This window comes from Rana temporaria, chromosome 2, assembly GCF_905171775.1.
Source record: "Rana temporaria chromosome 2, aRanTem1.1, whole genome shotgun sequence".
Classification (NCBI taxonomy): Eukaryota; Metazoa; Chordata; class Amphibia; order Anura; family Ranidae; genus Rana; species Rana temporaria.
Genome location: NC_053490.1, coordinates 144,620,353 through 144,633,112, shown reverse-complemented (window position 1 = coordinate 144,633,112; position 12,760 = coordinate 144,620,353). Strand labels below are relative to the sequence as shown.

General features: G+C 41.1%; 1 protein-coding gene across 1 annotated transcript in view; it reads right to left on the bottom strand.

Annotated features, from left to right (window-relative positions):
• LOC120928243 overlaps window positions 1-12,760 on the bottom strand; it is a 140,913-nt gene that overhangs the window by 81,103 nt on the left and 47,050 nt on the right. Inside the window, exon 4 of the mRNA XM_040339351.1 lies at window positions 8,846-8,970. Within this exon, the coding sequence (XP_040195285.1) occupies window positions 8,846-8,970 (125 nt within the window). The remainder of the gene's footprint in view (window positions 1-8,845; window positions 8,971-12,760) is intronic.

Sequence of the window (12,760 nt, the reverse complement as noted above, 5' to 3'; positions counted from 1 at the left end):
ACAACGTAAATCCCTATTCACGGACGTCTTACGCAAACGACGTAAAATTTTCGAATTTCGAAGCGGGAACTTCTATTGGATGGAATAACTTTAGGCCTGATAATGCGTTACGGAAACGGCGTAAATGTACTGCGGCAGCCGGGCGTATGTTCGTGAATAGGCGTATCTACTGATTTACATATTCTACGCCGACCGCAATGGAAGCGCCACCTAGCGGCCAGCCTCAATATTGCAACCTAAGATAGGACAGCGCAAGCCGTCGTATCTTAGATATGTTTAAGCGTATCTCTGTTTGAGAATACACTTAAGCATAGGTTGGCGCAGATTCTGAGTTAGGTCGGCGTATCTACTGATACGCCGACCTAACTCTACCAGAATCTAGCTAATACTGCCTATACCATAGTTTATGGACGCATATCTTTCCTACAGTTTAAATATTAAACATTGATTTGGGTTATTTTCACCAAATAAATGTAGCAGAATACAGTTCATGAAGAAAGATTTATTTGCTACATGTTATTACAAAAATGAAGAAAACCTTTTTTTTTTTTAATTTCTGTCTTTTTTGGTTTATTTACAGTAGCACAAAATGAAAAACCCAAGCGGGGGATTATATACCACCAAAAGAAAGCTCTTTTTGTTTGAAACGATAAACATTTCATATGGGTACAGCATTGCATGACCGCGCAAATGTCATTCAGCGCTGAGCGCTGAAAGGATATAGGGATGGTTCTTAATAAAATGCAGCATGGTATTATATTCAATTCCTGTATGTTATGCAGTAAGGAAGAATGCATACCTCAAAGACAGGTTGCAAAAAAAAAAAAAAAAACATATTTAAGAAATTAATTTTTTGCCCTAAACATGAAAGATAAAAGACAAAAATACAAAAACAGTGACAAAATCATTATATATTCCCTTTAAAAAAAACACTTCAAAGAAAATATCAATGATATGAGTTTTTAATAAGGCAAAGAAAAGTGTGAAAAGGATTATAAAGTGTGAAAACCCCATAGTAGCCAATTAACAATAATTTTTCATTATTTCAGTTGAGTGAAACTGATAAAGGTGAAATTTGATTTTGACTGTACACGAACTATACATAGGATGAAAATAACTTTGAATAAAATGTTTTTTTGTACCCTTTATTCTGCAGAAAGGGGCGAGTATTCTAAATCATAGTTACGGTATATCTGTTTATAAATAATACACCACTGACTTGCACAAACAAACAATTTGCTATGTCAATCAGATTTGACAGGGAGTTTTATAAGACTAATTTTTTTTTTTACTTTAAATATCCTTCCCGTAGATTTTTTTAGGTCCACTGATAACATAAATACACCTGTTTTCTCAGAAATACCCTAACTGGAAAAAGTAGCAAAACTAAGTAAACAGGTGTGATTGGTACACAGTAGGCAAGGATAACATCATCATGGACAACCTATCTGGATATATATGGGTCTGTCTCTTGCCGCATATATATATGGGTCTGTCTCTTGTTGGTTATATGAGGGCTGTCTCTTCCTGGTTCTATGTGGACTGTCTCTTGCTTATTATATATGGCACTGTCTTCTGCTGGATATATGGGACTGTCTCTTGCGGGTTATATATGGGACTGTCTTCTGCTGGATATATGGGACTGTCTCTTGCTGGATATATATGGGACTGTCTCTTGCTGGTTCTATGTGGGCTGTCTCTTGCTGGTTATATATTGGACTGTCTCTTGCTGGTTATATATGGGACCGTCTCTTGCTGTTTCTACGTGGGCTGTCTCTTGCTGGATATATATGGAGCTGTCTTTTCCTGGATATATATGGGGCTGTCTCTTCCTAGATATAAATTGGACTGTCTCTTGGTGGTTATGGTGCTGTCTCTTGCTGGATGTATATGGGGCTGTCTCTTGCTGGTAATATGTGGAGTAATAAAAGAACCAAAGCTCCAAAATGAAAGAAAAAACAGATGATAATAATGAATGTAAAGTGATATCACAAAATTATATCACATAAATATAGCAGCTGCAGTAAGAAATTGGTTGTGCAAATCAATTAACAAATGAAAAATGGGAAAACCACGCTATATGCTATGTTATATATAAACCATGAACCACATTGTGTTATGGGGACCTAAAAGAAAAGGGTCACTAAAAACAGTCCCCAAAAAGTGCTCATGCTCAAACAAACTGGAACAATAACAAAGATTTCAGAGTCCCAAATAAAGTGCTCGTGCTCAAGACAACAATGGAGGATTCCGTACTTCTGAAGTGCTCAGACAGGGTGCCCCCACATAGATGTAAACTCACCCCTCAGAGTGGACCAACTATCTCTAGTATGGTAAAATGTGTTTGTGGGGCAGCCCCTGTAGATTTTCTCTAGACTGGCAATTCCTGAGATAAATACTCCTCATTTGGATGGATGTAATAAGAAAAACTTCATTGCGCAGTAACGTTTAAAAATGTATTCCATAAATAAAATCATAATATTCAACTCACATGCAAGGGTGCCTGTATCCTGGCACCCAGTGTGAACAGCAGGTAAAATTATCGGTGAAATCTGCCCATAAGGGATGATGGACTGCTGCCGCGGTTGTGGCTCGATTTCCGGGATGGATGTCTGGGCAGAAGTGTGTTACGATGACGCGAATCAACCTTGACATGTTTCAGCCTATTAAATTGGCCATCATCAGGAAGTTGAAGAAGAAATATGTGGAGTGTCTCTTGCTGGTTATATATGTGGGCTGACTTTTGCTAGATATATATGGGGCTGCCTCTTGCTGGATATATATGTGGGGCTGCCTCTTGCTGGATATATATGTGGGGTGCCCTCTTGCTGGTTCTATGTGGGTTATCTCTTGCTGGTTATATATGGGACTGTCTTCTGCTGGATTTATGGGACTGTCTCTTGCTGGATATATATGCGGGCTGACTTTTGCTGGATTTATATGGGGCTGCCTCTTGCTGGATATATATGTGGGGCTGTCTCTTGCTGTTTCTATGTGGGGCTGACTCTTGCTGGATATATATGTGGACTGTCTCTTGCTGTGTATGTGCACTGTCTCTTGCTGCATATGTGGACTGTCTCTTGCTGCATATGTGGACTGTTTCTTGCTGCATTTGTGGACTGTCTTGCTGCATATATGTGGACTGTCTCTTGCTGTATATATGTGGACCGTCTCCTGCTGTATATGGGGATATCTGGAAGTTCCTCTGAGATTACTTTGGTAAGCACTGGATATTTCTAATGTTTGGAAAAAATTCCATACAAAAACATAGCTCCCAACTGTCTCTGATTTTGAGGTACTGTCCCTGATTTGGAACAATATCCCTCTGTCCCTCTTTCTTCCTCATTTGTCCCTCATTTTGGTCTGATCTATGTAGTTGTATATAAAATGCATGTTCCCTATTTGCTAAAGGGGGCAGTGCTAGATGTGTAGGAGTGAAGACAAGGGGTGGTCCTAGGGGTGGTTCTAGGGGCTGGATAGGAAGCAGAGACATGCGTGACCTTGGGGAGAGGGGTGAGTTTCTGCACCTTCTCTCTGAGAAAAAAGCCCTGTCTAAAGGCATGGGGAATCTTGTGAAAATTGATAGAAAGATAAATACCGCATATTCTCAGAAAATACTGGCAGATAATTTGCATTCTTCTGCACGAAAGCTATGCTTGGGACGCTTCTGGCTTTCGAGCAGGACAATAACCCTAAGCACAAGGCCAAGTTGACCCTCCAGTGGTTACAACAGAAAAAGGTGAACGTTTTGGAGTGGTCATCACAGTCTTCTCACCTTAAAGCGGGAGTTCACCCGAAAAACAATTTTTAACATTAGATTGAGGCTCATTTTGTCAAGGGGAATCTGGTGTTTTTTTTTAAATCAAAGCAGTACTTACCGTTTTAGAGATAGATCTTCTCCGCCGCTTCCGGGTATGGTCTTCGGGACTGGGCTTTCCTATTTGATTGACAGGCTTCCGACGGTCGCATACATCGCGTCACGAGTAGCCGAAAGAAGCCGAACGTCGGTGCGGCTCTATACGACGCCTGCGCACCGACGTTCGGCTACTTTCGGAAAATCGTGACGCAATGTATGCGACAGTCGGAAGCCTGTCAATCAAATAGGAACGCCCAGTCCCGCAGCCCATACCCGGAAGCGGCGGAGAAGATCTATCTCTAAAACGGTAAGTACTGCTTCGATTTAAAAAAAAAACACCCGATTCCCCTTGACAAAATCAGCCTCAATCTAATGTTAAAAATTAAGTTTTGGGGTGAACCTCCACTTTAATATCATCAAGCCACTCTGGGGAGATCTCAAACGTGTGGTTCATGCAAGAAAACCAACATTTTTGCATGACCTGCATATTGCCAAGACAAATGGGCAGCTATACCATCTGCAAGAATTTGGGCCTCATAGACGACTAATACAAAAAACTGCACGCTTTCATTGATGCTAAAGTAATGAGGACTAAGGGTATGCAGATTTTTGAACAGGGGTCATTTCATGTGGGCTTTCTCCTGCTGGATATACAGTATATGAGTCTGTCTCTTGCTGGATATATATTGGACTGTCTCTTGCTGGTTATAAATGGGACTGACTCTTGCTGGAAATATATAGGTCTGTCTCTTGCTGGTTATAAATGGGACTGTCACTTGCTGGTTATACTGTAAATGGGACTGTCTATTGCTGGATATATATGGGGCTGTCTCTTGCTGGATATGAGTGCTGTCTCTTGCTGGATATATGAGTGCTGTCTCTTGCTGGATATATATGTGGGCTGTCTCTTGCTGGATATATATGAGTCTGTCTCTTGCTGGTTATATGTGGGTTGTATCTTGCTGGTTATATATGGGCTGTCTCTTTCTGGATATATATGGGACTGTCTCTTACTGGTTATACTGTATATGGGCTGTCTCTTGCTGGATATACATCGGGCTGTCTCTTGCTGAATATACATGGGCTGTCTCTTGCTGGATATGTGTGGGCTGTCTCTTGCTGGATATGTGTGGGCTGTCTCTTGCTGGATATATATTGGCCTGTCTCTTGCTGGTAATGTAATAGTATTATTTCTGCGCTACCAAGTGTGGATAAAGAGATGGACAGTAAAACTGCTGCAAGCACCGAAAGGGTCAGATCATACCCAGGGGCAGAAAAAATTAAGTCGGGGTTTGGTGCTGCGCGGTTCCCAATGGATGTTAGTGCCACTCGGCTAAATATAAATCAATATAGGGGTGATCTCACAATCTCAACAATGCAATACTCCCACTGAATAAATGTCAGCGGGCTAAAGAAATTAGAAAAAACTCCTGCCATAGACTACAGTATATAATATACTAAATAAACAATATTATACAAATTAATATATAAAGTGCAATGTGCATAAATACGTGTGCACTAGGCGCATCTGAGGCAATGCTACCCAGTCAGTGCATAAACAACAAATAATGTGCAAAAGAATCCAAATAATGAGTGCAAAATTCAAAACATACTGTGCAAAATAGATGAATAAATAAATAAATAAATATTTATAAAGTGCTAAGTATCTGTGTAAACAGAGTATGACAATTCTGAAAATAACTAGTGCCAGCTATAAAAAATTAGTCTCAATGGTACAAAAGTGCACTATAGAATCAATCCCACAAGTGCAATATGTAAATAGTCCAAAAAAGTGCAATATGCAATCTATCCAAACAGTGCAACGTATAATCAAGCTGTGAACTAACAGCGATGCATCATTCCATTCATTGTGCAATTCAAATCATCCAGTGTGCAAGTGACAAGAGGTGCTGCAAAGGTCAACGCTTTCTTCGTGCAACGATACACTATAAGTGGCCTCTTACCTTGCGGTAATGAGACAACCGCATATAAATTAAGCCTGGGGTGGCAGTGCTTCCCTTCGGTCCCTGGGCATGTACTTGGTCTTTGTCTCCCAGCGGCAGCGAGAGTGTAAGAAAAAGAGGATCTCCAATAGTATAGAAAATTTTAAACAGGAAATGTATTTGTAACACAGTATGAGGGTACTCACATACAAAAAATAAAAACAATGCCTTTCTCCTACGAGCAGCGAGCTCGTCTGCTGACGTCCAATAGTGTGCCTTTCCTTCCCTACGCGTGACGTCACAACCCACGTGACTTCATCAGGGGATAATGATTATTGCACTCAATATTTGGATTCTTTTGCACATTATTTGATGTTTATGCACTAACTGGGTAGCATTGCCTCAGATGCGCCTAGTGCACACGTATTTATGCACATTACACTTTATATATTTATTCGTATAATATTGTTTATTTAGTATATTATATACTGTAGTCTATGCCAGGAGTGTTTTCTCATTTCTTTAGCCCGCTGACAATTATTCAGTGGGAATATTGCATTGTTGTGAAATTGTGAGATCACCCCTATATTGATTTATATTTAGCTGAGTGGCACTAACATCCAGTGGGAACAGCGTATCACCAAACCCCCACTTTATTGTCTCTTGCTGGATATATATGTGAGCTGTCTCTTGCTGTACATATGGAACTGTTTCTTGCTGAATATCTGGAAGTGTCTCTGAGATTACTTTGGGAAGCACTGGATATTTATAATTTTTTGTACATTTTACTTCTTTGCTTTTTATTAACAAACGCCATTCAAAAATACCTTATAGGAGTGGAGACACGGGGTGGTCCTAGGGGTGGTTCTAGAGGGTGGATAAGGGGCGGAGACATGTATTAACCAAGGGAGGGGGTGAGTTTCTACACCTTCTCTCTGAGAAAAAAGCCCTGTCCAAGACCCCTTTCACACTGAGGGCGTTTTGCAGTCGCTATAGCATTAAAAATAGTGCCTGCAAGCCGCCCTTTTAATAGCTGCTTCTCACATTCCAAGGGCTTTCACACTGGAGCGGTGTGCTGGCAGGGCATCAGAAAAAGTCCTGCCAGCAGCTTCTTTGGAGCAGCAGTGAACTTATCGCTGCTAAAGCGCTCCTGCCCATTGAAATCAATGGGCAGCGCTGCGGTACCACCGGCAAAATGCCACTGTAGGGCGGTATTGACCCTTTCTCGGCCGCTAGCGGGGGTTAAAAGCCCCCCGCTAGCGGCCGAAATGTGCCGCAAAACGGATGATAAAATTTTACCGCTATTTTACCGACAACGCTATGGGCGTCACCGGTGTGAAAGGGGTCTAAAGGCACAGGGAATCTAGTGAAAATTGATGGAAAGATAAATACAGCATGGTCTCAGAAAATACTGACAGATAATTTGCATTCTTCTGCAGCTTGGGACGCACTTGGACTTTCGAGCAGGACAATAACCCTAAGAACAAGGCCAAGTTGACCCTCCAGTGGTTACAACAGATGAAGGTGAACGTTTTGGAGTGGTCATCACAGTCTTCTCACCTTAATATCATCAAGCCACTCTTGGGAGATCTCAAATGTGTGGTTCATGCAAGACCATTAAAAACTTTGCATGACCTGGAGGCATTTTGCCAAGACAAATGGGCAGCTATACCACCTGCAAGAATTTGGGCCTCATAGATGACTAAAACAAAAGACTGCACACTTTCATTTATGCTAAAGGGGGCAATACACAGTATTAACAACTAATGCCACGTACACACGGTCGGAATTTCATCGGAAATTACGATCGTGTGTGGGCCCCATCAGACTTTTTTTCCGCCGGTGTTTAGAAATAGAACATGTTTTATTTTTTTCCGATGGAAAAAATCCTATCGGAAATTCCAAACGTCTGTGTGGAACTCCGACGGAGAAAAAAAACACACATGCTCAGAATGAAGTCGACGCATGCTCGGAAGCATTGAACTTTATTTTTCTCAGCTCATCGTAGTGTTTTACATCACCGCGTTTTGGACGGTTGGAATTTGGTCTGACAGTTTGTTTGCAAGACAGCTTGAACGGAATTCCGACAAAAAATTCCATCGGATTTTAGGCCATCGGAAATTCCGATCGTGTGTACGGGGCATTAGGGTATGCAGACTTTTGAGCAGCGGTAATTTCATTAGATTACTTATTGCCATGTTTTGTTTTACGATTGTGCCATGCTGTCATGGCCTATAGTTGAAGATGAATCACATAAGAAATAAAAGAAATGTATTTTGGACTACTCACTCATTTTTTCTTTTAAAAGGCACAAACTATTACCAATTCTCCAAGGGTATGCAAACATTTGAGCACAGCTGTATATGCATAAGCTAGTAACATATGCATAGCACGCAAATGTGTTTTTTCCAAAATTATGGCAAAATCCTGTACCACAGTTCAAACCCTAAGCAACAAAACTAGCTGGATGCATCATATGAATCAGCTCTCATCCACACTCTAAGTTAAGCTTCCATTTTTTGAATCAAGTATGGGTTTCATGGCTACAAAATATCACTTTGAATTCACAAAATACATGTAGTTAGGCTTAAGTGGGCAGTTGGGTATGGTTGACTTCTTCTGCTACACAATCATGTATTTGTATATTCAACCTTAGGATGTTGGATGGATGAAGCCTAGACCTTTTAGTTTGCAAGAGGGAGTCATTTCCTTTAATTGGAGGTTGACAGGTACAGTATCCTGTATCATCATATCAAGGGAATTATGTGGTAGGGACCTTTTAATCACCCGTCCTCTTGGGCTCCCGGCTATATGGAAGCTGTGTTATCCTCCTCTATTGGGTTTATTAGACAGGCTCTATATTTATACCACTGTAACCATATCATATCCTAACCTAACTTGCCACATCATTGTCTTGTATATTTATTTGTAAGTGAAAGACTTTCCAATATAAACATAAGTAGAAAAACAGTAATGGCAGTTCCCATATTCCCCTTTAAAAATTAGAAGACAGAAAAGAACCAAACGTTCATAGATTTTAACTCACCATTTCCACTGATGCCTGGAGAGAGGGCGGACAAGCTCCATTCTGTTTGAGTTTGAACACTATTATATTGACATTTTTCTGTATTTACCATCGGCTTTCTCCCACAGGTTGCCACAGGGACTTTGCTGTATGAATAAGACAAATATTCAAATAACTTGTAAGGTCTATAAATGTTTTTTTTTTTTTTACAAATAAATGTTATCACACAAAATTCACAGAACTACCCTGTATGATTATTATTATACCCAAATTCATATAGCAGCAACAGTTTGTGAAGTGCTTTTAAATAATGAAAGAAGACAGTACATTTACAATATAATACAATTCAAGAGGGTTGGGATATATATATATATATATATATATATATATATATATATATATAGTTAAATATGTGTAATACATTTATAAATAAACCCCAAGACCTTAAAGCCGCGTACACACGATCAGTCCATCCGATGAGAACGGTCTGATGGACTGTTTTCATCGGTTAACCGATGAAGCTGACTGATGGTCTGTCGCGGCTACACACCATCGGTTAAAAAAACGATCGTGTCAGAACGCGGTGACGTAAAACACAACGACGTGCTGAAAAAAACGAAGTTCAATGCTTCCAAGCATGCGTCGACTTGATTCTGAGCATGCCTGGATTTTTAACCGATGGTTGTGCCTACTAACGATCGGTTTTGACCTATCGGTTAGGAATCCATCGGTTAAATTTAAAGCAAGTTGGCTTTTTTTTAACCGATGGTTAAATAACCTATGGGGTCCACACACAATCGGTTTTGACCGATGAAAACGGTCCATTAGACCAGTGTCCTCTGTTTAACCTATCGTGTGTACGAGGCCTAAGAATCATTGCTAAGCTCTCTTTCCTGAAAATGCTAGTTGTCTGGCTGTTATGCAGACGCTGATTTTATAACCAGACACCATGGGCAGATCCACAAAGATCTGCCCCGGCGCAGCGTATCTGAGATACGCTACGCCGCCGTAACTTACTTTTGTTTGCTTCGAATCCAGAAAGAATTTGCGCCGTAAGTTACGGCGGCATAGTCTATCTCTCGCGGCGTAATGGCGCGTAATTCAAATCGACGAGTAGGGGGCGTGTTTCATTTAAATGAAGCGCGTCCCCGCGCCGAACGAAATGCGCATGCGCCGTCCCTAAATTTCCTGCCGTGCATTGCGCTAAATGACGTCGCAAGGACGTCATTGTTTTGACGTGGACGTAAATTCCATCCATCCCGATTCACGGACGACTTACGCAAACATTTTTTTTTTTAAATTATACGTGGGAACGACGGCCATACTTAACATTGCGTACGCCACCAAATAGCAGCTTTAACTATAGGCCGGAAAAAGCCGACTAGAGACAACGTAAAAGAATGCGACGGCCGCTCGTACGTTCGTGGATCGTCGGAAATAGCTAATTTGCATACTCAACGCGGATTACGACGGGAACGCCACCCAGCGCACGCCGAAGAATTGCATCTTAGATCCGAAGGCGTAAGAAAGTGTAAGCCTGTCGGATCTAACCCAGATGCCGTCGTATCTTGTTTTGAGGATTCAAAACAAAGATACGACGCGGGAAATTTGAAAGTACGCCGGCGTATCAGTAGATACGCCGGTGTACTCTCTTTGTGGATCTGCCCCCATGAGTTTTCATTTCTCCCAGACCGAGTTCTCCCGATGTCTCCAGAGGGGTGGCCTGGCATTGCCAATTGATGAAGACAACATTGATGTCCAGGGTCACTCAACCTGGAAGACTGAAGAAAGTTTGTGAGCTCAGGATGTCCCCTTAACTTGGCACCCAGCACTTACATATTGTTGATGCAGTGTGGCACTGATGTCGAATCTTTCACGTTTTACGTTGTTTTACGTCGCTTGCGTAAGTCGTACGTGAATGGGGCTGTGCAGAATTTACGTTCAGGTCAAAACCAATGAGTCTTTGCGGCGTAATTTAGAGCATGCGCACTGGGATACGTCCACGGACGGCGCATGCGCCGTTAGTAAAAAACTTAATTTACATGGGGTCACAATGAATTTACATACAACACGCCCACATCTTCCACATTTGAATTAGGCGGGCTTACGCCGGCCCAGTTACACTACGCCGCCGTAAGTTAGAGCGCAACTTCTTTGTGAATACAGGACCTGCCGCTCTAACTTACGGCGGCGTAGTGTATCTGAGATACGCCCGCCTATAGATAGGCACATTTCTCTGAATCCAGCTATATGCATTTAGAACAGATGCATGTCAGAGCCATGGATAAGGTGCATATTATGTAATGGACGTTCTCTGGCACAATTCCAGAGCAAAAACCATTCTGCCTCTGACCCAAATTTTGAAAGCAAGAAAAAGACAGTCTGCTTGCTTCTGTGTCCAAGCGTAAAGAGGAGGAGCCTTTATTGCTACTATAGCTTTATAGACAAAATTACATCATTCATATGAGCACAACTGATTGGTCAGTCCATATGGCTTTACTTCTTGTGATGTTTATTCTTGGCATGCTGCACACATTTCACAGTCTTTGGTGGCCATCTTTCTTCATTTGATGGAGGGGGCCATGGAAGGAGCTGTTTAGGAGTGCAGTAGAAGGGGCCATCTGTCTTCACTTAATCACTTCCTGAAGGTTTTTTAACTCTATACTCTGTCAGTTCATTTAAGGAAAGTAATATTGTAGTATGTACCCACACATACATATATTTATCAAGAAATAAAAGAAATAAAACAATATAAGAAAGAGAAGCAACATTTGAGTGGTTTTAGTAAAAAAAAGTATCATAAACACAAAATAATAATTTTAGTAACTTCCATCACAATTAGATGATGTAAAATGCTATATCAGTTTAAGCAGATGAAGAATTAAACACATGGGTTTATGAGGTTAAAATGCAATTCTAACATTTTTATTTATTTTTATTTTATTTTAGTTTAGTTTTAGGTACAGCTTTAGAACAGCTAGATCATCTACAAGGTTTTTATTGTTGCCTGTGTACCTGTTTGGGCAAATCATCTACTTTATTTGTCCTGATGACATTTGCCACTCTGTTAGAGAAAGTGATAAAGAGAATTTTCTCTGACTTTGGTTTGTATCTCTGGAGAGGAAGTGAAAGAAAATCCTTCTAATGGGACGCAGAAAAAGGAGAAAGACAGTGTTGAAAATGCGCCTAAATGTTTTAAAAAACGTTTCTTTTGGCATGTCTTTAACGCTGCATTTCTCTGCGTTTTTAAACACATTTTGGCATGCTTAGAAGCGTCCAGGCAAGTCAAGCATTTGGGAGCTCATTCTTTTAATAAGTCAGAATTATTTATTCTGCCCATTGAAATGAATGCTGAAGCACTACATGTGCCTAATGTTTATGCACATCAGGTGTTTTTTTTCTGCCCAAAAACTCTTCTCCTGGTTCTTTTGGTGCATTCAGATTTCTGCCCCTAACAGCCCTTGCCTCTAAACATATAGGGCCAGATTCTCGTAGATCGGCGTATCTTTGTGCGGGCGTAACGTATCCTATTTACGTTATGCCTCCGCAACTTAGACGAGCAAGTGCTGTATTCTCAAAGAACTTGCTCCGTAAGTTGCGGCAGCGTAGCGTAAATAGGCCGGCATAAGCCCGCCTAATTCAAATTTTGAAGAGGTGGGTGTGTGGTATGTAAATTAGCCATGGCCCAACGTGATTGACGTTTTTCACGAACGGCGCATGCGCCATCCGTGGACATATCCCAGTGTGCATTGCTCCAAATTGTTTCGACGTGAACATAAATTACGTCCAGCCCCATTCACAGATGACTTACACAAACTACGTAACTAGCGTATCTAGCTGGTTTACATACTGTATTTCTAGGCGTAAATCAGCGTACACGCACCCTAGCGGCCAGCGTAAATATGCAGTTACGATCCGACCGGCGTAAGAGACTTA